Genomic DNA, 26745 nt, shown 5'->3' with positions numbered 1-26745 from the left:
ACATAATTGTTTACATAATTGTAACGGGATGGTGATAACTTCGTTCGCCAACTTAAATCTAAAGCTACGAGGGTTCCAAACGCGCCCTGGTCTAAGAAGAGCCCACAACAAACTTAGCCGGGTAAATTTATTTTTTTGTTATCACCATCTTCCAGTAAATTTAAATTAAGCTATGAAGCTAGAGCAATTCACACCCAAGCTTTTTTATCGTTTAAGTAATCCTTAATGTTATAATAGGATTTTTCTGTAAGCTTACGTTTTATATAAACTTTGAACTTATTGAGAGACAACTCAAAGATTTCATTTGGTAATTTGTTATAAAATAATATACAATTGCCCTTGAATGAATTTGCAATTTTGTGTAGCCTAGTAAACTGCACAACGAGTTTATTTTTGCTTCTAATATTTATATTGTTACAGTGCATTTTCTTTTTAAATTTTGATATATTTTTATGGACATAAATTAAATTTTCATATATGTACTGACTATGCACCGTCATTATTTTAACTTCTTTAAATTTATCCCTTAATGACTCTCTTGGGCCCATTTTATATATCGCACGAACAGCCCTTTTCTGCAGGACGAAAATAGAATCTATATCAGCAGCATTACCCCATAATAAAATGCCATAGGACATAATGCTGTGAAAATAACTAAAATAAACAAGCCTAGCAGTTTCTATGTTTGTCATATGACGAATCTTTTTTACCGCGTATGCTGCAGAACTAAGTCTGTTCGCTAAATTATTTATATGTGGGCCCCATTGAAGCTTAGCATCTAAAGTTATTCCTAAAAAGATTGTCGTATCCACCAAATCCAACTCCTCATTATTAAGTTGTACAATGGTTTTTACTTGTTTAACATTCGGTAGTGTGAATTTAATACTCTTCGTTTTTTTCCGTTAAGAGCTAAGTTATTAGCCTCAAACCATTGTACTACTTTAGCGAGACATATGTTTACATCGTCAAGATTTTTTTCACGACGTTTAATTTTAAACATCAATGATGTATCATCAGCAAACAATACTATCCCGTGATTGTCCTCAGCTAGGTAAGGAAGGTCATTCATGTAAATGAGGAATAGGAAGGGTCCTAATATAGATCCCTGGGGGACACCAATTTGCACAAATGACCCGTTAGACCGCTTTCCGTTCACGTCAACTTTTTGAATTCTATCATTAAGATAGGAAATCATTAAATCTAGAGCTATGCCCCGAATTCCATAGTGGTGTAGTTTCCTGATTAATGTTTCATGTTGTACACAATCGAAAGCCTTGGACAAGTCACAGAAGACGCCAAGTGCGTCCCGTGACTTCTCCCAGGCTTCAAATATATTTTTTACTAACTCAACACCAGCATCGGTTGTTGAGCGACCCCGTGTAAAACCAAATTGCTGCCCGTGCAATAAATCGTTCTTATTAAAAAAGTGAAGTAATTGATTTAATATAAGTTTTTCAAAGATTTTACTGAGAGTAGGTAGTACAGATATTGGTCTAAAGTTAGAGGGGTCGGTAGTAATACCCGATTTGAACAACGGAACTAGTTTGCTATGTTTCATTAAATCAGGAAACACACCACAGTCTATACAATTATTAAATATGAATGATAGGTCAGGTGCAATTATATCAATCAAAGACTTTACAACGTTAACGGAAATGCCCCACAAGTCATTTGTTTTCTTATTATTTAATAATTTAAATGCCTTAATAACGTCTGAGCTGCTAACGTGTCTGAACTTAAAAGTATCGTTACATTCAGGCACATTAAACTTCAACAAAGAGAGAGCGGTGTCCGGTGATGATTTCAATGATTTTTGTTGTGGAGACAGGAATGTTGGTGAAGAACGTTTCAAAAGCAGTTGCAACCTCGAAAGCTGACGTTATTGACTTGTTATCTACATCAAGTTTGATGTCATTAGTTCGAGGTGTTACTCTTCCTGTCTCCTGATTAATTATATTCCAAGTTGTTTTTATAACATTACTGCTATTTTTTATTTTATTCTGTATGAATATAGATTTAGCCAAAATGCATTCACGTTTAAATTGTTTGGAAAACAATTGCACATTTTTTTTGAACTCACCACTGGTGTTATATTCTCGTATCGCGTACAGATCATATAACCTTTGTCTTCTGAATTTTGAAACGTTAAGTCTGTCTGTTTGTAGTGACTCTACCAACAGTTCGGAAGGCAGATTCTACCGAGAAGGAACCGGCAAGAAACAGCAGTTGCTCTTTTCCAACATCAACAATTTACATTTTACATTTTATAACTTTCATTTTTCTATCTCGTGAGAGATGAAAGCGGAGCCGGATGCTTCCAAGCAACCTTGTCATTAAGAAATTCATCAATTGTATATCAGTCATCTTAGTACCCATAACACAAGCTACCTACGCTTACTTTGGGTTCAGAGTGCGATATGTCGATTGCCGTAGTATATTTATTTATTTATATAAACGCTTAATCGCTTAGCGTCTTTGTCGTTAAAGCGCCACGTCCGAAGCCTCTTGACCAGATTAAATTCTGAAATTATAAATTCCTAAATTTCCTCTACCTGGAAATAAATCCCGTGTCCTTCCACTCATAAGAACAAAGTCACCAGTGAGATAGGAAGGTTAACGTTAGGTAAATTAGTAACGGATAGTGAAAGTGATATAAAGTAAATTTCAAGTTTTAAATTAAATTTAATACCTACTAGCTTAATTTCAATGTTTTTAAATTTCCCTGTAGGTATTACTTTTAACTGAAATTAGGTGAATTAGGTTTAACTTCTAGTTTAAGAGCGCAAGCTCGTCGTTAAACTGGCTGTACAGTTTTGCAGGATAATTCTCTTACGTTCATTAATTAATTTATACTCTTCTTCATTTGCACACCACTTTAAGTTACGAAGATAATAGAAAACTAGAATCACAAAAAAAGAAGCAGCTTATCGCTTAGTAGCGATCTGCATCAGGCAATCTTAGTATTAGGAAAACACAAGTAAGGTTCACCTATATGTATCAGTATATAAAAAATAATAGCAATTAAAAGTGTCTTACGGAATCTAAGATTGCAATAAGGTAATATCTTAAAATTTGGCAAGAAGGTAGGTTTTCTGGCACATGTGACGAACGAAAATTTGGAAATCAATTATTTCAATTCCCGGGTTGAATTATTGCCAGAACTGAGGGTCAACATTTGAAATTAAGGTTACTAGGTCAAGTAGGGTCCCAATCATATGGAACGGATTTATTTTCAAATTCTAAAATAGGTTTCTATTACCTTTTGAGTAGCATGTAGCATAGTTTTTTATGTTAGTATTTTTGGTTTTTCGGAGTAGAAACTCATTAATAAGGACTTGAAAAGCTAAGTATTAATTTTCAAAGCAATCGTTAGAGACTAGTTACCACCGACAAAGACAGGTCGCTAAGCATTTATTGTTCTGGCATGATTCGGCGGAGAAACTCTATTATCATATATATATTACCAGCTAGTTATATTATATTGGCTAGCCCGCTTACTACTTAGACTACTATACCTCACACTAGGTGAGATTGCAGTCAAGGAAACATAAAATGCGGTATTTTGGTGCAGCATAGTTTACCTCCTACATGTAAGCAAAAAACACATATTTTTTTTGAATCAAGTAAAGATCATAATTTTAGTATTTACGTATGACAAACTATTTAGTCAGCAACCGCGATTTATTCTAGCAAATACTATTAGTTTTATATAAAACAAGCGGACCCCAGCGCCATCTGTCGGGCTGATTTGTGAATCTAAACCATCCAGGGTGCCACCCAAAGGCATACCAAAAAATTCATTTAAATCGGTCCAGCCATTTAGGAGGAGTTCAGTGACATACACACGCACACAAGAATTATATATATAAAGATTGATTTCTTTTAGTAAAAAAATAATAATTATCATTTCAGTTGTTTCAGAGTTTATCTGTAGGTCATTAACATATAAAGATGAAACCTTTTTGTTTGTTTATATCGAATAGCCTCCGACACTACTGAACCGATTATAACCCTTTCTTAAACCTAGAAAAATTATCAGGAAGTAACATAGGCTATAATTTATTTAAAGACTTAGAGATCCTCAAGAAATATGCAATAATGAAACCCAAAGCAGCAAAATTTGGAGCAGCTGTTTAATTTATAATGTATATTAAAGTACTTATTGTAACCTACAAATAATTTGCGCGGAAGTAATGTATCTAAGCACTGACGTGATAAGAAATGGACTTCGGGTCGGGGTAACATACAAAATTTACGAAAAAAGTATCCCGAGTTAACTTTATACATGTATAGAAATTTAAATAATTTAAAACATTTGAATTTGACTCATATATTATAATCATAGCATTGCTGATAATTTGCCTGCAACAATCTATCACCTTATGCAGTAACGACTGGAAGGAGTTCTTTAAAATCCCCTTACGCCGCTTCTACCAAATAGTCGAAATAATTAGGAGTAATGGAGTAGTTATCATATTGGTAACTACTCTGCTAATATTTTTTTTGCCTATGTTAATAAATATACATAAAACTATTGCGTTTTGGAATTTTCTGCAGGTAATTCGAATATAGTGGGTTGGTTTAATTTATATAAATTAAAGTGTCTCTTTGTATTCACAGAATAAGGGCTTATTATTTTGCTTATGAAAGTATAATAAACAGTACTTATAAAAAACAAAGGTATATTTAAAATTTCTCTGTCTGTTTCCAAAATCATCAAAACAGCTGGACTAATTTTGGCAGGACTTTCACTGGCAACAAGCTGATGTTATAATATATGGCCTATGCGTTTTGATTTTTTTTAAACCGATACAAACAATGGACGTAGGTAATGTCCTCTTTATCCACTACCCCTTCGTCAAAATATCATTTTATGTTCTAATGACATATATTTCATACCATTGATCAATTTACTACCAAATTATAAACACACACACGGTATTTAGCAAATACGGTGGCAATATTTTAATTATAAGATATTTTAATTTAATTAATATTCTTCTCGTCGCGATCTAGCTACAATATTTTTCCATACTAAGCAATGGATTTCGAGGAAAACTTAAATAAATTAAAAAAACTATGCAATACAAAAAGAAGAACAAGAACTAAAATAAATCACAATTTTTTTATATCATAAGAGTTTTGTTTCAAATCTTTCGATCGCTCATAGAAATCCAGCCGAATATAGTGAACGTATAGTTGGTCTCTTTTTTGTCTAAGTAGCGTATAACGCGTACAAAAAGGACAGATATGCTATTTTTTTTTATTGATAAATTTAAAAAAGTGTGTTGTGTTTGTGTTGTTAAATAAAGTTGTGTGTTTCTGAGCAAAGCAATAGTTTAAAATGATAAAAATATCGTTTACTTACTGGAAAAAATAGTATGTTTTTACCATTGCATGCGATTTTGTATGCGTAATCTGACTTATTCGAACAATTGAAGACTGATCCAAAATTAATACCCTTTTTGCCTCTTAATATTTTTTACATCGGACGTTTTTGAGCGCGGACCCGAAGTCCATTTCTAAATTCATCATTGTAACTATATTAGTTAAATCATAATAGCAGCTTTTGTGTTCTTTTATTTAATATATTTTGGTTTTCATTATTATTGAAATACTTAGTTTAAAAAAACTAAAGATTACCATGAAGCTAGATAGGTACTGTTACTCTTTTCCCAAAGAATCTCACTTACGTGAAATCGCGTTACACAGCTAGTCGATTGTAAACAAAATAAAGAAACAAGCAAAAAATATATCTTTTTTGTTATGTTAATAAATTAGATTTTATAATAAGCAAAGCTATTTTCTTTTACGAAATAAAATTGTATCTATTTAGCTAAGCAGCTTATACACCTAGGCAACGAAGTTACTTGAGTCAATACAACTCATAGCAAATAAAATATGGTAATTGTTATTGACCTTTTTTTTTAGTGGATGGGTAATTTTATTGTACACAACAAAGGCGCTTTATAAATTCATAAACGTATAATAATTAATTAATAATGTAGGCGAGGTTCCGCAGGTTATCAGATGGCGATCCCAGTGGCGTAAAATATTTAGTGCTAGCTGTTTCCCGCGGTTTCTTGTGTTAACTATGTGACGTGAATTAATGTAGAGCGGCGCGACCTATATACTATGTTCATAGACCTCATACAAGCACCAGTGGATAAATTAATGTTTTGTTTATATTATTACTAGTTATTGCTCGCATTCTTTTTTCGGGTCAATTACATTCTTTAAATCTGTTAAAGAATGTAATTGACCCGAAAAAAGTTGACCCATGGGAAACGTTTCTTTTTCTGTGATAAAAGTAGCCTATGTTACGCTACGTACTTTGAACTTACTTTATACACAAAATTAAGGCGATTAGTTGTTTACTTAGCAAGGACAAATTAACAAACACACTCATATTTTTTAATATTTGAGTTTAAGTAGGGCGACTCAAAGCGGCTGGTATCGGTTCCTTTTTAGTTTTTGAGAACTTCCCCTGCACGTATGCGTGCGCTTTGATATTTTTTTCTTGATTGAGAAAAAGAATAGGCCTGATGGTATTACCGACGCCTATAGACATTGATCCATAGACCGCCTACCCGTATTGGAGCAGCGGGGTGGGTATTCGTTTTCAATCTTTGGGATATCCCTTTTGCCCAGCCGTGGGACACTAATGTACTGAGCTGGATGATTTACATTTATAGTATCACTAGCTATTGCCCGCGACTTCGTCTGCGTTTGACTTTAGTTTTTTAATGTGGCATTAAATTTAGTTGTAGATCCAAAAAGTTTAAAAGTATTCAGTATCGTTAAATGAGGGGATTGCTGCTGTCCGCTGAAGAGTTCTGTCCTTTATCTCCAACAACAGTTTGGGCTAAATTAAACACATATTATAACCTCTATAGTACAAAAATAATTATTTAAATCGGTTATAATTTGTCGGAGTTATGGTGTAAAATCGTCAAACACTCATCCCCTCACCCAAAGGAACCGTGCTTAATGTCGAGATAAAAAGTATCCTATATTACTTCTAACACTTCCAAGAATATGTGTACAAAGTTTCATGCGGATCGGTTAAGTAATTTTTGCGTGAAAGCGTAACAAACAAACTTACATTGACATTTATAATATTAGTTGGGGGTGTTGAGGGATGTTGACGCAAAAAATGGCTTTCCCGCATAGGAATACGTTAAAATAATTACTAAGTTTTTAATAATTTTATCACAGAACCGTATACCTTTTAGATAAAAATAAAAATACATTTTCCTTGCAAAAGTAGGTAGGTAATCCTCTTACATTCATCGATTGATGTTAAAATAAACTCAATAGATTTTATTTTCCATATTGCTATGGACCATTAGGTTTCTGGACGCGACGAAGGGTGGACGTATCGTCAATAAAGTTTATTTCAGTGTTCAATTGTGATATATCACGTCATATCAAGGGCATAGTGTGATTGAAAAAAACACCAATGATGAAGCGCGGAAAAAATAGGGGGTTGAATCGGCGTTCAACCTCGTACTACGCGATTTATGTGCTTGAAAATAAAGGTACGGGGTCAAAATTTTGGTTCAAAATGTGTTTATATTTAAGAAGATAACGTATAAAAAAAATTATAACGGAATGAAACGAACGAAAAAAGTACGCTTTGCTAATTATTTGAGTAAGGCATCAGAAAACAAAATCTATTAACCAGTTAATCAGTGGTTACCTACCTTCTGTGCGCGTTGACTGGGTTGATCTTTGAGGAGTACTAATTTTTGTAATTCTCTTTGTTTCAGAAAATTCAATCGATGTGGCCATAGAAGAACTGCCAGCAGCTGAGCTACCGACAACAGTTCCAATAGCCAGTAAGTACCTTTTTGTTTACTTTTGCCTGTACTACCGTAATCTGATGATTATACTTTTTTGTTAATCGCATACTTCAATATTATACTTATACAATCATAGTGCTCAGCGTATGTATATAAATAACTCAAATGCAATAAGGCTTCTATTAATGAACCGATGTCAAACTAAGAACAGTTTCTCAAATAATCTTACTAAAGACCGAACTTAAGAACGTGCTCTTAGCTCGATGTCGGTTTAGTAACACGCCTAAGATGACCGCTGATACCGTGAAATTTGCAGGAAGGAATAAAGTAAACAACAACTGACGTTCGATGACCTTCTTCCGGATTTCTTTGGTTAATCCGATCACTTTACTCGGGCTGCTGACGTCATTTGTATATTCGATATTTAAAAATGCGTTGCGTTGCTTCTGTTCTTCTTATAGCTTACTTTTTAATGCGTTTTGATTGACAATAGATTTAATTCGTTAAAATAGTTTTTGGTGACCTCCAGACACGTGTAATGTGTAAAGTAATAATGTAACGGAATCCAGTGAGGACTGCGAACATTACATCAACCTTCCTCTCCTTGGTGAGCGCTTGGCAGCCACGGGTTTTGATCTCCGACAAAATAGATAAACAGTATATTAAAACAATTATATTGCCTCTGGTCTGGTCTGGTTCGGCCGTGGCTGGTTACCAGCTTTCCGACGAAGACGTGACGAAAAGCGATATTGCGTTTCGGTACGATGTCACGTAGAAACGGAATAGGGGTATTGGTTTAACATTACTGCTATACTGTCTAAAACGTTAGCCCGCTACCATCTTAGACTGCATCATCACTTAACAGCCGATGCGAACTCAGGGCTTTTTTCTTGTGGAATAAAAAGAATATAAATTGGTGAGCGCTTGGAGGTCTCTGGTTTCGATCCCCAACGCAATCCAGGAGCAATATGGTAATTTAAAATTACTTTATTGTCTCTGGTCTGGTTCAGTCGTAGCAAGTTATCATCCTGCCGACAATGATGTGATGATAAGCGATTTAGCATTTCAGGACGATAGCGCGTAGATACCGATTCGGGGTTTTGATTTAACATAGCCGCTATAAGAGGTGAGCCGGTACATTCATATACTGCATCAATATCAGGTTATAATGCAGTCATGGTCTAACTCTTAGTGTATGAATGTATTTAAAGAAAGTGTTGGTGCTAGCGTTATTCCGCCGGGGCTTTTAGCGCGTACACAAAGGAGCTTGAAGATTTCGTTTGTAATTTCATATTCGTGACGGTTGCGCCAAGTAGACGTTCACGATGTGAAGTGATGAATAATCGCATGGACTTGTTAGATTCCAAAATAACAAAAGTACCTAGTTTCTGCTAGAAAACAGTCAATAAATACGTATAAAGAATACCAGCAATCGCGTCTTATGTTTGTGCCAATTTCTAAAATGAAAGGGTCAAAGTGTCAAGTGTGAGGATTTTCTACCTACCTTTACTTATTCCATCCCATGAAATTTAAGCACATCCACGCAATTTAGTGACAGTACAGTTTCCCAGTATTGTAACTACGTCGCGCTCCTCCGATGTCATATAAATCTTACTTAACTTACACGCGATCGAATAAGTAAGCGTAGGTAGAAAATCTCACACTCGACACTTTGATCCTTTCATTTTGAAAAGATTCAAGTGTGCGGTCCACACTTCTATGGGTATGGGTATGTTAAATTACGGCACCCACATATTACACGTGTCTAGACGCGACCTTATTTTCACAACCTTTTTTCCTTGAAAACTTTTTAGGCAACATCTTTATGATTGAATTATATAATTTACAACAATAAATTTAACCATGATGTAAACAGGAACGAATTTTTTTTTTGTTTTAATGTTCCGTACCCAAAGGGTACCCTAAGACTTCGCTGTACGTCAGTCTGTCTTTCCGTTGTCACCAGGCTGTATCTCATGAAAAGTTATTACTTTGCCCTTTTTGATTAAAACACTGATTTTAATATATGTGCCTTCTACGGGTATATTTGTCGAAGCGTAGAGGAAATAAAGACCCTTTATAAAATAACTAAGGCACCATTTGAGTTTATTTAAAAATTAAATATCTTTTCTTCTGAAAAGAAAAATGATGCTGTTCAGAAACTGAAAAATGTAGTTTGAAATAAAATACTTTCAAAGGAGCGAAAGCAGAGCGTTCTCTCCCGGAAAGTATATTTTATGCTTGTTAAGGCCAACCTTTGAAATGAAATAAATACGAGTTGAATGCTTTATTTGATTTCCTCTATCTAGAAAGATAAGTCAATAATGTAAACAGGCCGTTTGAACGCCAGTTCAAATTCAAGATTTAATCATAGCCTTACTTATATTATAAATCACATGTTCGTGTATGTTTGTTGGTTTATCTTTTGATGGCGCAGTAACATATCAACGGATGGACATTTTACGTAGAAATAGTTTATTTGTATTATATAAATGAATCCTAGAAAGAAATCAATGTTCTTGTGTTATTACTGTACTTTTTATATCCTAAAACTTACTAATATTGCAAATAACATGTGCAAGTGCGGATGTTATTTTGTCCTCCCGCATTACCTTTAGCATTTGTAATATTAGTAACAAAGTAGTGATACAGCACATGCGAATAGTACCCGCGGGCGAAATTTAATATTTCATTTCATTCGCACTCGCACTCGACAATTAAAAACACATCACTGCGAATTGAGAAAGATTAATTATCGTATATATCGCATTTGAAATATTAAATAATTTTAATTATCGTATTTATCGCATTTGAAATATTAAATAATTTTAACTATATCTATATACAACGTTTCCTAATTATTTGTTTCCATTACATCTCGATGAAAATTGTTGCTAGTTCACAACTCCATGTTATGCTGTGAATTGCAAGATTAAACATCAGATAGTCCTTTGTTAATTGCGAAGCTTTGCAAAATACTCTAAGACGGGCCCTTAATTCATGTCTCTGGCATTTGCGTAACAATTTGATTTTTTTAAGAGTTATCTTCCTGCTATAGGGATTCCTTAAATATGATGAAAGAACTTTCATTAACATTTTATTTTTTTGCAAATTGCGACTTGAAATAGGAAAAGGCAGTAGATTCATCTTATTTTAGTCCTTTGTTATTATAGTCCGTTGCATTTTCAGGGTTATGTAACCAAACAAATCTAGTCTTGCATATAAATCTCGGGTTCATTTTCCGGTTCGAGCTGATGGTATTGAATCTTTTTACCAAGTAAGTTTCATTACCCGCCCGGTATTAGGAAATTGACGTTGTCCACTCCCGCGGCTCAGAGAGCACGTTAAACCCTCTGTCCTGGTTGTCATCAAAAATATGTTATAATAATCATTAATCCCCGGCATAACGCATTGAAGAATTCTGTATATTTTATGAGTGAAAAATCATGTGCCCTGCAGTGAGAAATTACTAGGATATTGTTTATGCGATGTTTTTTTTTTAAAGTAATAATTGACGGTTCAAACAGATGGCTCACCTTGTGGTAAGTGGAAACCTCTTTCCTATAAACACAGCGACACTTCGGAGGGCTTGCAAGGAGTATGTTCTGCAACATGCCACCCTTTGTTCATCAATTGTTTGTCTCTCTGTTCATCACATCAATTACACCGGCAACCACGCCCTTGAGACCGGAAAACAGCAGTCCAACGACGCTGCTTCGCAACAGATAGATTAGATAGATTTCGCAAGCATGGCGAATGGCGATAGGATTTCCCCAGACGAGCTCTGACACAAAAAGCTTTTCTAGTACAAAAAAATTATGAATAGTAAGTCCATCCGTTCTATACATGTGGACCAATTTATTCACGAGTTAGCTGTGCCCTGTACTTTATTGGGCCAGGGGTCAACACTTAGTGGACTATTAAGCTGATATTTAAATTAGATTTTGAAAAAATTATACACCTTACTTAAGCTATAATCACAGACTTTAAACAGGCTATCTCACATAATCATGATCACAAGAACACAGAAATAATAACATAATGCTAATTTAAAAGACGTCATCAAAGACTCCCTTAAAGTGTCTTTGCTAGGGCGATTTCAAGTAATCAAATCAACAAAATTGGACAAAGTCTAGTCGCAAAATAAATATTTTCTTTCTAATGCCATCTGGTATCTATTCGTATCTCTTCTCGGTTTCGTTCAACGAAAGGTATGCTACTAGATGTTGCCCGCGACTTCGTCTGCGTTTGTTTTTGATTTTTGATGTGGCATTAAATTTAGTTTTAGTTCTTAAAAAAAGTATTCAGTATCACTAAGCCTTAAATGAGGGGTTTGCTGTTGTCCACTGAGGAGTTCTGTCCTCTATCTCTAACCACAGTTTAGTCAAAATTAACCTCTATACTACTAAAATATTTATTTAAATCGGTTATAATTTGTCGGAGTTTTGGTGTAAAATCGTCAAACACTCATCTCCTCTCCCAAGAGAACCGAGCTTATTGTCGGGCTAAAAACTATCTTGTATTATTTCTAACACTCCCACGAATATGTGTACAAAGTTTCACGAGGATCGGTTAAGTAGTTTTTGCGTGAAAGAGTAACAAACAAACATACATGGACATTTATAATATTAGTAGGGATAGGGATAGGGATTTTGGAGGTGCCATAGAAATTTAAAGAAAACTGTGTAAATTTATTTGTGATAGACCGAGTTGTGAAAACATCACGATTTGTGTCAAGTATAAACTTATTATCCTCTTTCAAACCTTAAGTACAAGCCTCTGAAGCGTGCTTCTTTAATTACTTTGTTGCGTAAGTTTCTTTAAATACTATAAATTAAAAGCTTTGTAGTTTTAATAGTTTTAAAATAATATGCTGAGAAATATTATGTGCCGTTTCCGTTTCCAAAAACCTAGTAAACCACACTATCAAATTTTTAAACTATAGAGTGCAGTCATTTCCTATTCTTAATTTTAGGTTTGGTTTAATGTTAACTATTAAGTAATTAAGGCTATTTTCAAAGTGAATTGCACACCTCATAAGCGAAGCGTTGAGGTTGGTATTGCTGTCAGTTGACGTACACCGAGTGATTCTCCAACTTAAATTTCACTTTTTGTATTTTTTATTGCTTTTATAGTATTTATAAGTGAATATAAATAGACAAATGTTGAGATAAAACACTATTTTTAACACTCATGATATTTTTAAATCACTTTTTATTATAAAAACTAATAAAAAAATTGTCTAAAAAAGTTCTATCTTGGACGTCCGTGTGTCTGTATGTGCGGATCCCGTATCTTGTGGTCGAGCGTATAACGAGCGTAATACTTCACTTATCGAGTTGGTTTTTTTTTATAGGCTTCAGTATTTTAAGGAATAGAAGCCTATTACTTTTCACGGTATAACTAGATGTAGTTTAAATATTATTTACAAATAATCTCAATTTTATTGTAATGAATGAGATTATGAGGCGTACACTTTTGGATTTTCCAACTATTTTCGTATGCGGCGATTCGTCCTTATTTTTATTACAAATAGGGAATGCTTGAATGAGTCGGTTGGTAACATTGCGCTACACGTGGCACAAGAAAGATTAAACCTTGAGAGAACGAAAAAGATAGCTATACATAGTATATCTCAAAAAGGTTCTTTGGTATCGCGTTAAGACTTAAGAGTGGATAGCTATAGATAAAATGTGTAATATAGCAATGATTTTAATTTGTGTTCTTTTAAGAAATTTCACTTCTTTTTCGTGTATGGTAGGTACAGCCACGTAATTTTAGGATTGGAAATATCAGCTGCTAGCATTTAATTTTCAATTTAATCAAATTAATACACTTTTCAATTTATTATCATCTCATTTTGCTATCATCTCCCGCAAGATAGCAAAATGATTGTAAATGTTGATGTTGGAAAAGAGCAACTACTGAGTTTCTTGCCGGCTCTTCTCGGTAGAATCTGCTTTCCGAACCGGTGGTAGAGTCACACAAACATGCATACTTGACGTTTCAAAAGTGCTTATAAAGTAGGCCTACTTGAAATAAATGAATTTGAATTTGAATTTAACGAAATTAAAAATTTTATTCGGTAATATACAACTTATAACCGAACTAGCGGACCCGCGCGACTTCGTCCGCAAATGATTCAACTTCAAAAAGTAGTCGTATGTTGTCGAGGACGGTTTTATAACACGAAACAATTCCGATATACTTACTACATATTTCCGTCGTTTGGCGTAACGTTTACCGTTCAGGCATCGCACGCATCGTAATCTCTTTCTCATTAATGATGGTAGCCATTGGTCGTAGCGTGATGTTATATAGCCTTAGTTGATACTAACAATCCAAAAAAAAAAAAATCGCAATAGCATTTTCTGAGATTAGCGCGTTTAGCGATGCTATCCTGTATGAGCTGTTTTATTTTCCGGGATAAAAAGAAGCCAATGAGCTATTCCAGGATGGTACGCATGCATTCCATCGTTGTCCCACATGCCTTGCAACGTGCTGTTATCTGTGAAGAGTTATGTCCTTTATCTCCGAAAATATTTATCAGATCCCCATTAAAATTAGACTATAAATGCTTAAGTATACACTTTCAAATAAAGAAAGAATTTTTAAAATCTATTCAAATTTAACGGTGGTATGAAGTAATATTGATAAAAAATTTCATCCCATTTCCCGGAGGAAACTTACTATTTTTTGGGATAAAAAGTATCCTATATGTTGACTAGGAATATCAGCTACTACTTTACTAAATTTTATTTAAATCCGTTCTGTAGTTTTCACGTGATGCTCGGACAGACACACAGACAGACAAAAATTAAATAAAAATCTGTTTGGACTCAGTATCGATTATAAAGCATACCCCGGGCAAAATTTTAAAAATATATTAAATGTACAGAAATCTTCCAGTTACAGATTTATTATAAGTATAGATAACGAAATACGAATCACCCTGTAATATTAAATCAAATGAAGCATAAGTATTTATTTTACCATACAAACTTATTCAAAACATTCTAAGTGACTACTTATTACAACCAGATTGAAGATAAAAGACCACGCACATTGTACCTACGCTGTGACGCGTACCTAATAAAGTTTCAGTAAAAACTATGGCAGTGGCTTACTCAGAAACTATTAGCGTTTCGGTTTCGTAGATATGTCTCAGAGACAATACATAATGTACCTCTAAAGCCTTCGAAGTAATATATCGGTATTTATTTACACGTTGTATATGAGTATATTATCTATTATGTCACAAAGGTTTCACAAGAGTGAAGCCGCGGGCGCAGTTATTTCTAAATAAAACTAATTAAACAAATGTAACTTCTCTATTGTTCTTAGGCGAAGAAAGTGATACGGCGGATGTTGACGAGCAAAGATCGTGCGACAGCTCACCACTAAGGCAAAGAAGGGCGGGCATACTTAAGGGGGGAAGGCTATGGAAATCGTTGGACAACGACAAGGACGTGAGCGAACAGGTAAATAGGACACAGCTGCGGATTGTTCTTTTTATACTTTTCCTGCTATGCATTGTTTGTTTTGTGTCAATTTTTGACGTACTGGTATTTTTTCGAACGCAGCGCATCGGGCGTGAGTTTTTTCCAGTAAACAAATCGTCGAGTTAGTTATTTTTGATGCATTCATGCTGTCCAATGTAACACCTAAACTCCGTTTCGCTAAATCCCTTCCTATAGCGAACTACTATTTAAATTCTCTATTACTTCTAGTTTACAATGTATGTTTTATTAATATTATTTATTTGCTTATATTATAAGGATAAGAGATTAGATAAATAACATATTAAATCAATGTGCCTGAGTAAAAAAAATTCTTGATCTTTAAGATATATGACACTTATCTAGTTTGCATCCCGGAGATTGGGAATAGGATATTTTACAATCAGGAAAATTGGGGGCTTCCAACTACCGTTTCATTGCAGAGTAATATTTCCAAGTTTGAAGATTCAAAGTAGGGAAATATTTTACATACATTTACATCACTAATATAACTAAAAGTTTCACCTATCAGTGAGTCGCGTAGCTTACTATAATGGCGGCACAACGCGGCGCTTCCATTTGATAGGCGTCAGATACCTACTAATTATTGCGTTAATTAGTATTGTGAATCTATTAATTAACAATACTATATCGACTGTGAGTTAATAGTCATCGATCAAATTAAGGTAGGTTAATTAAACTGTTCTAACCTACTGAATATTTACGTGTGTTAAACCTGTTTCCGTCCACTTTAGTGACAAAATCATGTAAGTATGCAGTGTGTGATTATCGAATATTCTCAGCAAAATGAGTGTTTTAAAAATTCCTATTTGTTGGTTTGAGATCTATTCTTAGTGGTTTGCAACCTGGCGCGATTCCACAAGTATACTCCGCGTAAATTAATCTTGCACGTGTTTCTGGATATACAGTTAATCTATTGCACATGTTACTGGTGCAAGCGACAGCCACATACCTACTATTTGCACAAGTAACTGACTGTGGCAATCTACTTGCATTCACTTTCTTTGACGCTACGTCTTGATGCAAACGCGTCATTACAATCGACCGCAGCGACAGATTGCCAGCGAATGGGGAACTTAAACACCTTAAGTATGTTTCTGGGTAAAAAAATAACGTCAACCGCACAGCCTGGATTCCAACTAATTTCAACATTTGCTGTTTAGTTATTTTCCCAATTTATCTTGTTAACAGTTTTTGATAAAGTAATCGAACATAGTGGGTGTTAGGTCATGATCAGATTACCAATATTAAATTACCATGTTTTTTCAACACCTACACGACTCAAATTAAAGCATTGAAATGTGTGCTTTACGTCGTTTGGCATTAAGTGTGATTTGCTTTTGTAATGTGAGGCCCATGAGTGGTCCCCTCGTCGTATACTAATAAATAAATAAAAAAGCCATTTATTCTACTACCATAATTACCATTTTTTTGTTAAGATTAATATTAATGTTAGTATTACATATTTACATAATATAACATATTTTATTAATTTATTTATTCCTTCATTTTAATTCACAGCTTATTTCTACACATTAAACACAATAACAAATTTAAATTACTTAGAAATAATATGTATATAGTTGTAGTTAGTTATCTGTTATTTAAGTTTTTTCGTTAGGTACGGTGACGGTAAAAGTCGCATCTTTGGCGTAGGCTTCCCCCAGCTCTCTCTATGTATTCCTTTCCTTTCGTCGTATACTACTGGCACATAAATATCTTAAAGTGTGCTTACATTCCAATCTTTAAATTTCAGCCGTGTTGTTGTAAAGTCTTAAAGCTATGCGCAGCAAATTAATTCAAAGTTTAAATGTCTGAATCATCGGAGGTCCGAATTTGACTTTTGAATGGTCCGTTGAATAACATACATTATTTGCCCTTTATGAGACGTGTAAATAAAACTGAATAATTTTATATTAATTTTATTTAACTAACTTGTTAATAAAATGTAACTAATAAAATGTTGCATGTTGTTTTTTAATAGAAAGACAACCGACAATTGGCGAAAGCACTTAGAGACGACGACGTATTGGCCACACAAAGATCTGTCAGATTTGTCGAAAAACCCAAAGATTGTGACGAGGAACCAATAGAAAAGGAGAAAGAGCCTCCACAGTTATCTAATCCGGACCAAAGTTGTCAAAAGGATTACAACACCAACACTGGTCATAAGTAAGTATTCTATTATATAGATTTTTTTTCTTCACCTATATCAATGAACATCTATAGATAGGTACTCTTTTGGAATCAGCGAGATCCACGGTTTTATTTTATAGCAACTTTGTGTGTCTGCCTTTTAAGTACAACACACTGCGACTTCCGGTTAGGGAACGGATTTTCTATATCTGATCCGATCACGCCCTCTCCATCAACCGTTATGAGACTCTGAGCATTCTTACTTTTCGTCTATCATCAAACAGGCCTCAAGTAATTGTCCCATGGTCATAGACGGAATCTATACAAGTTAATTCATTCAAGTTTGAATAATACTGGATCAATCATTAACAATCAATTTTGCATAAGTTTCGAAACTTCATTTTGAACATCTAGGTTTAACCCGCGCCATTAAAGAATAAATTTACGCCGAAGTCTTGCTATCTCATTCGCACTATTTTTGCACGCCAGTAGTGATATGATGATGCGAGAAGGATAGCTCGATATCGACTGTCTTTTATGAACCCACTAGCTGTTAGACTACTAGTGTAAGCCCGCACGGACGAAGGTCCGTGTTTATTACGGATTTTTTACAAATCTCATAAACCGTTTATTTTCATATTGCATTAATTTCTTACCGTCTTTTCAACTAACTCTATCAAAAATCAAGTTAATTGGTTGCTTAGTCAGAGCATGAAGGAAGTACACACAAACAAACACACTTTCGCATTTATTATGTTAGTAAGGATTCTGTAATGGCACGGGATTCAGTTAAGAAGGCTACACAACAAAGAAGGGTGCTTAACCAGTGTGAGCTGCACAGCTTACGCAATCGGGTTTGATATTTATGCTGTTCGCTTAATAAATGCAACTATTTTAGGCCGAATACCGAAAGGCGCGTGTTAATCTTTATGAAAAAATGATACACATAACATAGGCTCCGTTTGTTTCAAAGGCTCGCGATATATATATGTATGAATATAAATTGAACATTATTCACAAACTTTACTTTCGTGTAGCATTTTAATCGTTTCATCTTTAACACAGTGTTAATAAAAAAACAAACATTTATGACTGCAGGCGTTAAAATGACGGAGGGCTTTTGCTGCTTCGTTTTATTTCAACATAATATTTAATGCGAAGAATTAATATAAGTATTTCGTTAATTTAACAGGCTAGAAACACCGTTAATCCTGGCAATTAATGTTCCTAAGACGAACTCGGCAGTACAACAATTATTCAACAGCAGCAGACCACCACCTCCGGCAATTGAAGCACATTTGGTCACTTCGGAGACCCTCAGGTTACTATTATATACAATGCACTGAGTCAATCTACTATCATATGTAAAATTTTGGAAACATCTGTCCGTAAAATGAATCAGAAAATACCACATGCAATGCAATGCATGCTATGCAATAAGAAGCTACGGAAATAGCATTTTATTCAAGTTTACTTTTTAGTTACTTTAAATATTCTCTTATTTAACTTAAGAGCTAAGCTCTTGTCGGTGCAGCCCTTTTCAGCCTTTTATATAAATGGCCCTCTTTTTCAACTCTTTATAAGTCCCTACCCAAACCTTTCGTTTTATTTTTCTCAGTCGGCCACTTCCCATTTGCCCTCTACTATTCCCTCAATTAAATAAGAGCTTAATTTACCTTTAAATTAATAAAGCATAATAGTCGAACTTAAAATTTTAATATCCTGGACATTTTAAACAGTGAATAGAAATTGTTTCTTCATAGATTGATTACTCTCTTAACGCTTCTTTTATGTTAGTTTGACGGGCTTTATCGTGATGCATTCGTAGGCCGACTATTTCACACATTTTATATGAAGATTAGTTACCCCCTAGGGTGTTATGCGCGGGGAAAATGTCTGTACCCTTTTTTTAATCTCAATTACATGGCAGCTAGTACAAAGCTAATTTCGATGAAATGCTAAGGCTAGGGCAAACTAAAGCTATACTTAAAGATTGTAGACGTGAAACTCAGTTGTTCACAAAACCTACAACGAGGGCGACACACTTGATTTTTACGGAGAAAAAAGAAACCTATGTTCTAATCCAGGGTAAATTTCTCCACTTCTAATCTGTTCAATAAAAGTTTTACGTAAAAAAGTGGCAAAACATTTTTCACGTTTATAATATAAAGTAGGATAGAACTGTTTGTCGTAACGCTGATTGACTCTTCCACCATAACGTGAATTCGGATTACTATTTTTATTACGATTCCAAAAATTTTATAAGTTTCTTTACCAGGGCTTGGGATGCTGGAGTTCGACCTAAAACCGAAGAAGCGGCAGTGAGGCGGGTAGCTGAAAGAAATGCATTGAGGTGTTCACTTCTTAAAAGCGAAGCACGAAAAAAACAGCAACCAAAGGTCAGTAACATTCATTTAAATAATATAATGGAACAAACAATGTTCATTTTAATTATTATTGTCTCACTAATACGACTTTAGACTTTAGAGTAGGCTTAGAGAGAGAGTTAGACTTAAGAGAATTGAGGTATACAAAATTTCAAGACCAGAAACTGCTCTGAATTTAGAAACAACAGACAAACATAATTAATAGTCGTAAGAAGCAGTTAATCCATGACCCATCCACCTTTACTTTAGAAGATAAGCTTAATGGGATACCCATATAGATACAAAATCGTATAAACTTAGATTAACTGCCTGCGCAGTCAGAAAAATGAGAAAAATTACTAACGTTGAAATAGTTTGCTTTACGTACTTTCATAGTGTGATATCCAACGGGATCACGTTCAAGCTGCTGTTATAAAAACTTAAATCACGCGAATCTCTCATTCAGAAACTTAAAAAGGTTAAACAGGTTAACCTAAAGGTTATACATACTGTAGCTTGACAACATATTTTTAATAATATAGTATGTGTGAAACAAAATATTACTCTTAATAAACAAAACTTGGATATAAACAATCGACTTATGACAAGGTTGCTTAATGACAAGGTGGCATCCGGCTCTCACAAGTTAGAAAAGTTAATGTTGTAAATTGTTGATGTTGGAAAAAGAGCAACTGCCGACTTCCTTTCCGGCGTCTTCTCGGTAGAATGTGTCTACTGAACCTATAGTAGAGTCACTACAAACAGACAGACTTGACGTTTTAAAAGAGTGTATATAAGTAAATAATAAAAGCAAGTTTGAAATGAATAAATTTTGTTGTTTAATGAATAATGTGATTTTTTTTTAAATTTTGACTTGGCTTAACGCATAGATCGTGATTAATTTTAAACCCTAGAGTTGCATAAATAAATATAAAAACAAATATCAAAAATTAATAGCGTGCTATTTATAAAAGTACTTTTCTTAATGGGGCTTTTAGGAACTTATTACCTTTTAAAACTAGTAACTTACAGACGGGAACAAAATCTAGGAGTGCAGTTTTCTTCAGTTGTTACAAAAGAAAACCGTAAGTACTCCGACGTTGTTCAAGAACAATCTGTTAATGGCTCCAATAAGCTTTTAAAGTTATGATAAAAAAACATCCCCTTAGCATTTTAAGGATATTTTTGTATTCATAAAGTTGAGTCTCCTTGGTTGCTAGTATTTAACGCCTAACACTAAAGAGGCGGATGAGATGAAAACTAAATGGACCAAAAAAATAATCCTGCAATAACTCGCTTAAAAAATTGAATATAAACGCCCTCCGTTTGAAAGCTTGTCAATTAATAAAATACGATCCACATATTTTTCATACTCAAATCCAGTTATCGGTCTAGTTATCGGATTATACAATTTACAATATTGCACGTACATATTGTATATAATTAGGGATTAATTTGTGGTAGTTCATGATATACGATGTAGTATGTACTTTCAAGTAGGTAGGTGGGTAGGAATGTAATTACACTGTTCAGTCATATTTATACCATTACTACACAGAAAATATTAGTGTTTTGGAAGTTTCTATATTTTTATGTTTGTATGATAATAGGTACTAGTGCCGTTCACCATTCCAGCACTTGAAACCACAACATCATCGCTCTTCCGAGCTATTTTCCCCGCCCATTACTACTTCAGCTTAACGACTCGCTGAGCTGTAACTCTGGTTCTTCTACGGATCTTCTCATTTCTGATTTTATGACGTAACGATTCTCCCAACGTAGGTCTCTCCATCGCCCGTTGAGTGACTGTGAGCCATCTTATGAGGCCCATATGGCGACCCCGCACAGGTAAACGCATCGTTGGGCGTCCCCAACGAAGTGTACGGACGACATCAAACTGGGCTGGGAGCCGCTGGAAACAAGCGGCCAAGGACCGTGGATTTTCGAATTCCCTACAAAACACCTATGTCCAGCAGTGGACTTCAATCGGTTAAAGTGATGTTGATGATGATAATCGGTGATCGGGCTTCGACTTCCTTTACGGGGTGAGGGAGTTTGAATTCCGGCGACCACATGTGACTCTTGGACTCAAATATCATTTGCTTTGACGATGAAGGAAACCTTCATGCCTGAGTCTTCCTATTGGTCAGCGTGATGGCCCTTCTCATTCTGAGAGGTCACCGGTGCCCTTTAAATGTAATTGTTATGGGTAACTAATGGATAATTTATTTAAGATTTAAAGATTAAAAAAAAAAACTGTCTTGAAATAAAGGTCTATTTTATTTTATTGCCATTCTATTCCCGTGTGCTGACTAAATGTTGGTCGTTAGTCCATCTTAATAAGTCAATAAATGTTGCAGAGCTGCAGTTCCCATTATGACACATAATTCTCTTCTTCTTCTTCTTCGGTGCAGTTGAAATTTATTATCTAGCTTTCTCAAAAAATCAGACAGATCCTTAACTCATTCCGGATCTGATTGAGCTGAAATTCTGATTTTCGTTCCTTTAGGTTTGACAGTGAGGCTACGAGACCATTTACGCGATCTTTTAAAATATTCCTCATCCAAAAACCACGTAACGATGTTATTTGTACTAGGGAACTATTTGGGAGACCGGTATAGAAAGTACATGTCCTTTTCCATAGCATAGGTGATATGCATACAAAATTTCAAAGCTGTCTGCCCGCGGCTTAGCTCGTGATTGAGGTAACAAACATCCACACTTTTACATTTATAAAATTAGTAGGATAGGATGATATTATCTACTTTTGCACTTTGGCAGATCACTCATGTCGTATAATTATAAGAGTAAATTACACATTTAACAAGATTGGCTTCATCGCGAATATAATATGTACGCGCTGAATCATTAAACCTCCGGATATTAAAAATCAACAGATTTACTGTTTGAAAATAGTAGGGCAATTTATTTCGATTCACAATTACTCATAATAAGCACTCGCAAATCAGTACTGTTTTATTTACTTTAATTTCATTCAAACAATTATAGTATCACTCACTATCGATAACGGTGAAGGGTAATTTCGTGAGGATACATGTTTGATAGTTCTCCATATTTTTTCATAGGCGTGTGAACTCTCAATCTGCACCAAACTAGCGTCGTGGATTTTAACCTTAACTCTTCTAATTCTCCAAAGAAACCTATAGGGTGCTGGTAATATGTTGATAATAATTATATCAGTTCCCCCAAACCATAATCTACAAATGTATGATCTTGCAATCTACATTATTGTAATTTTCTTAATCATCACTAATTGTTTTAGCCTATGTAACTTCATAATGCTTTCTATTGGTAAAATAATGGTTGAATTCAGGCCAGTAGTTTCGCGGCCAGTTAGGTACAAACAAAAATAACTTTCTTCTTTGTAATATCAAGTATAGATAACTTCTAAATGCCAAACCAAATTTGAATGTTTGAGCTATCGTTAGAATCCATAATACCAAGTTGCATTGGCTATGAATTTTTTTTTTAAATTATGATGGCGTTACGGCGCTTTACCCAATGTGAAATATTGAACAGTGATCTTAGTAGTTTTAATTTAATTTTTGATGTGAAATATCTATTATTGCGCCTTGGCCGTAAAATCAATTCTCATGCTGCCTAATGGCATGACACGCTCTTATGTTGTCATGGCACCAGTCTCGACTTTATTGTCCATATTTTCTTGATACTTTCTCATTACTTTTAAATGTTAATTTTCTTCATTCGTCGTGTGACCGCCATCATTTTGCTTTAATTACGTACCCACTTGTTAACTTCTTCTTGTGTATCCGTACCTATTTCGCAGCCATTTTGCAAATTCTTCTATGTGTATTTAGCAATAGCCCCTAAGTATATTGGAACCATATAGATTTATTGATACTTTGCTGTAGGTTGAATGATGATAACTAGCTGTAGTCCCCAAAATTCATGAAAACTCCAAAAAAAATAACATAATCTGGTCCTTACTGGGAATTTGGAACCCAGAAACTCTCCGTCCACGTTGTTCACCACTCCTTGGTAACTAGTAAGCCTATGTTAAGGCGAATAAGGACGTGAAACTCTACCTGCATATTACATTACCATTTCCCATAATATAATATTCATTAGCCACGCATAAATGCATGTATCGGCTCGGACAACAATGCCATTTGATCGAAGCGCATGAGGTTTCCAGATTAATTAAGGTTATTGGACAATGTCGCCATGGCACATAAAGCACAAAAGCTTTGTCGGACGCAACGACAGCTCATTGAAGAGAGCTCATTGACTTTGATCAATAGACGAACTCGCTTTCAGACATGATGTTCATACGACCGCAGAGCGTTAACTTTAGTGCTTGTTCGATAGTGCGTGGTGTCACTATTTGGAAATGTTTGTATCGATTGGTTGGTAATCGTGCTTGTCCAGGCGGCTGGTTGCTTCGTACCTACTAGGTAGTAAGCATTCTAGGTTCTCAAAGGGAGTAAACTATACTCTTATGGCTTTCGGACTGCTTTTCAGCTCAAATTAAAGCATTGAATCGTGACCGTTTTTTTTAAACAATTGACAACCAAGCATATGGACCACCTGTAAGTGGCATGGCAATGGTAATGGCAAAAAGCATCGCCTATAAGCATAGTGACACTTCACAGGGCATGCAAGGTGCATGTCTTGCAATATGCCGCCCTGTGTCTATCAAAAACATTGCGATAGTACTTCCCCGACGAGCTCTGTAACAAAAATCTCTACTGGTACCTAAAGAGCTTTATGTCATGTTAGTGTTGTTCGAAGTGTGTGACGCGTGGGTAATGGCCGATCCACGCGTTGCTCTTGTGTCGTATATTTTATTTTTAGTTAACAAACCAGGGTCAAAGCTAGCTATTTAGGCGTCCTGGGCAAAATTGATAATCGCTGCTCTAAAACACTAGAACTATCTAAACGTTGAACTTCCTAAAAATAGTTAGACGGCTACATACCACGATACTATTATAGGATGGCGGAGCATATACCACAAGGGGGTACCCAGCACTGGATAGAGCTAGATGAATCAAATCAGTACTGTTTTATCACTATATTCCAAAGCGATAGAAATTAAGAAGCACAAAAACTTCAATCGTGAAGACGGTTTTAAATTATCAAATGAGTGGAATCCAGTGGTGGAATTATGCAAACCTAGAAAGCATCGTACAGCTTCTAAATTAAAAAAGTGACGTTGTCAATTCGTGAAATACCATAAAAAAGAACACGAAAGAGGGTAGTTAGATTCTGCCCGTGTCATCCAACTTGACATCTCGCACCTCCGCATTCCCGACGTGATCATGATCCATGCAACTGGGTCGAAATATCGACAAATCCCATAATATTATCCGGGTACGTACCCGTTGAACTATTTCTAAGAAATGTTGAAACATGGAATTTTATACAAGTCTAGCGTGAAAAGGAGCTTTATCCGGTACTAAAGTATTGGTAGTGTAATGTAAACTTTGATTCCAAAATTTTTTCCTGAGATCAATAAAAATACACAGTGACAGTTATGACATTTGCTTTGTTTACATTTAAAGTTAGATGAATAATGAATCATAGATCTGATGCTAACATAAAATCATCGCATCCTAGCTATGTATCTACTGGTGACCGCAGTAGATCTCCGTTTTCCGTTATATTTCCTTAGTCGCCTTGTATGACACCCGCCGGAAGAAGGGGAGTTGTGACAAGGACAACTGCATTATGCCGTCACCACACGGCTAGTCCCAAATAATATTAAAACAATAATACGTACCTATACACAAACGTCCATACGCACAAACTTACTTTCACGTGTAAATGATATTTCAAGTAATTGCTATTTGAAAGAAAAGAAATTGAAATATACCTTATAAAAAGCTATAATATAATTTCCCTTAATCGAGAATTAGTGATACATTTTAAGGATAATATCCGACCCACTCACTTTCCTAGCCTTGTATCGTAAATCCAACATCAAACAATAAACAGCAATAAAACTACTTTTACTTTTAAAACTCAAGATAAGTAATTACTTTTTTTCATCCTTCAGATAATCCAGCTTTACCAGACCGTAATACTTTTTTAACTTTTAAAGAGTTAGAATCGTATTCTCACTTTTATTAGGCTCACCTCGTGTTTTATATTTGTGATCTTGTAATTCCGATAGCTCAGCATTTATTTACGAAAACTTATAGATAAATCGATTAAACATGTAGTGCCTTCAATTACTCTATTTTCCCAAAAATAACTAATAATTTGCTAACGCTTTTTGGTACACATTTTATTAAACAATTAGGTATTACATTTTATAAAAAATAATTTTTAATTAAACTAACAATCTATTTTACTAAGGACTATTTCTTGCACTCGACTTCGTCCCTAAGTTATTTTTAGTTCGTTCTCTAAGGTACGTGGAGTCCGCCAATCCGCACTGGGTCAGCGTGGTGGACTGCGGCCTTTACCCCCTCTCATAGTGGGAAGAGACCTGTAGTGGGCTAGAAATGGATCGATTTGATGATGACGATAATAATGATATTGGGTTCATAAAAGCAAATTGAATTTTTGGTAACTAAGGATTTTTATACTACCTATTAACTTCGGCCGCATTTCTTTTTAATCCCACTGAGTATTCACGAAAAAGTATTCTACGTCTGTCTCCATGTTGTGCCTATGCTATGGTTTAGCTGCCAAGCCTTGAATATGTAGCAGTTATTTTTAGTGTATGTATTTTAGTTATGTAACTGTTATCCTTACTGGGTAACTTAGTTACCCAGTAAGGATAACAGTTACATTATATTTAGATATTATGTATAGATAAGTTACTTACACAATTGAGAATTTTCTTCTAGATTACAAGTGTAATGATGGATTTAGTGCAACTTGTAAGATGGTTTGAGAAAAGTAGTTTACATAGTAATATAAATATTTAAC

At 34.8% G+C, this 26745-nt stretch overlaps 1 protein-coding gene across 1 annotated transcript in view; it reads left to right on the top strand.

The window, feature by feature from the left end:
* Positions 1-26745, top strand: part of LOC120636117 — a 178911-nt gene that overhangs the window by 126895 nt on the left and 25271 nt on the right. Inside the window, exons 3-7 of the mRNA XM_039907414.1 lie at positions 7773-7841; positions 15150-15286; positions 17310-17497; positions 18654-18782; positions 19740-19860. Of these exons, the coding sequence (XP_039763348.1) occupies positions 7773-7841; positions 15150-15286; positions 17310-17497; positions 18654-18782; positions 19740-19860 (644 nt within the window). The remainder of the gene's footprint in view (positions 1-7772; positions 7842-15149; positions 15287-17309; positions 17498-18653; positions 18783-19739; positions 19861-26745) is intronic.

The sequence above is a fragment of the Pararge aegeria genome, chromosome Z (genome assembly GCF_905163445.1).
Source record: "Pararge aegeria chromosome Z, ilParAegt1.1, whole genome shotgun sequence".
Classification (NCBI taxonomy): domain Eukaryota; kingdom Metazoa; phylum Arthropoda; class Insecta; order Lepidoptera; family Nymphalidae; genus Pararge; species Pararge aegeria.
The sequence above is the reverse complement of the archived record's forward strand: the minus strand, read 5'-3'. Positions and strand labels throughout refer to the sequence as shown.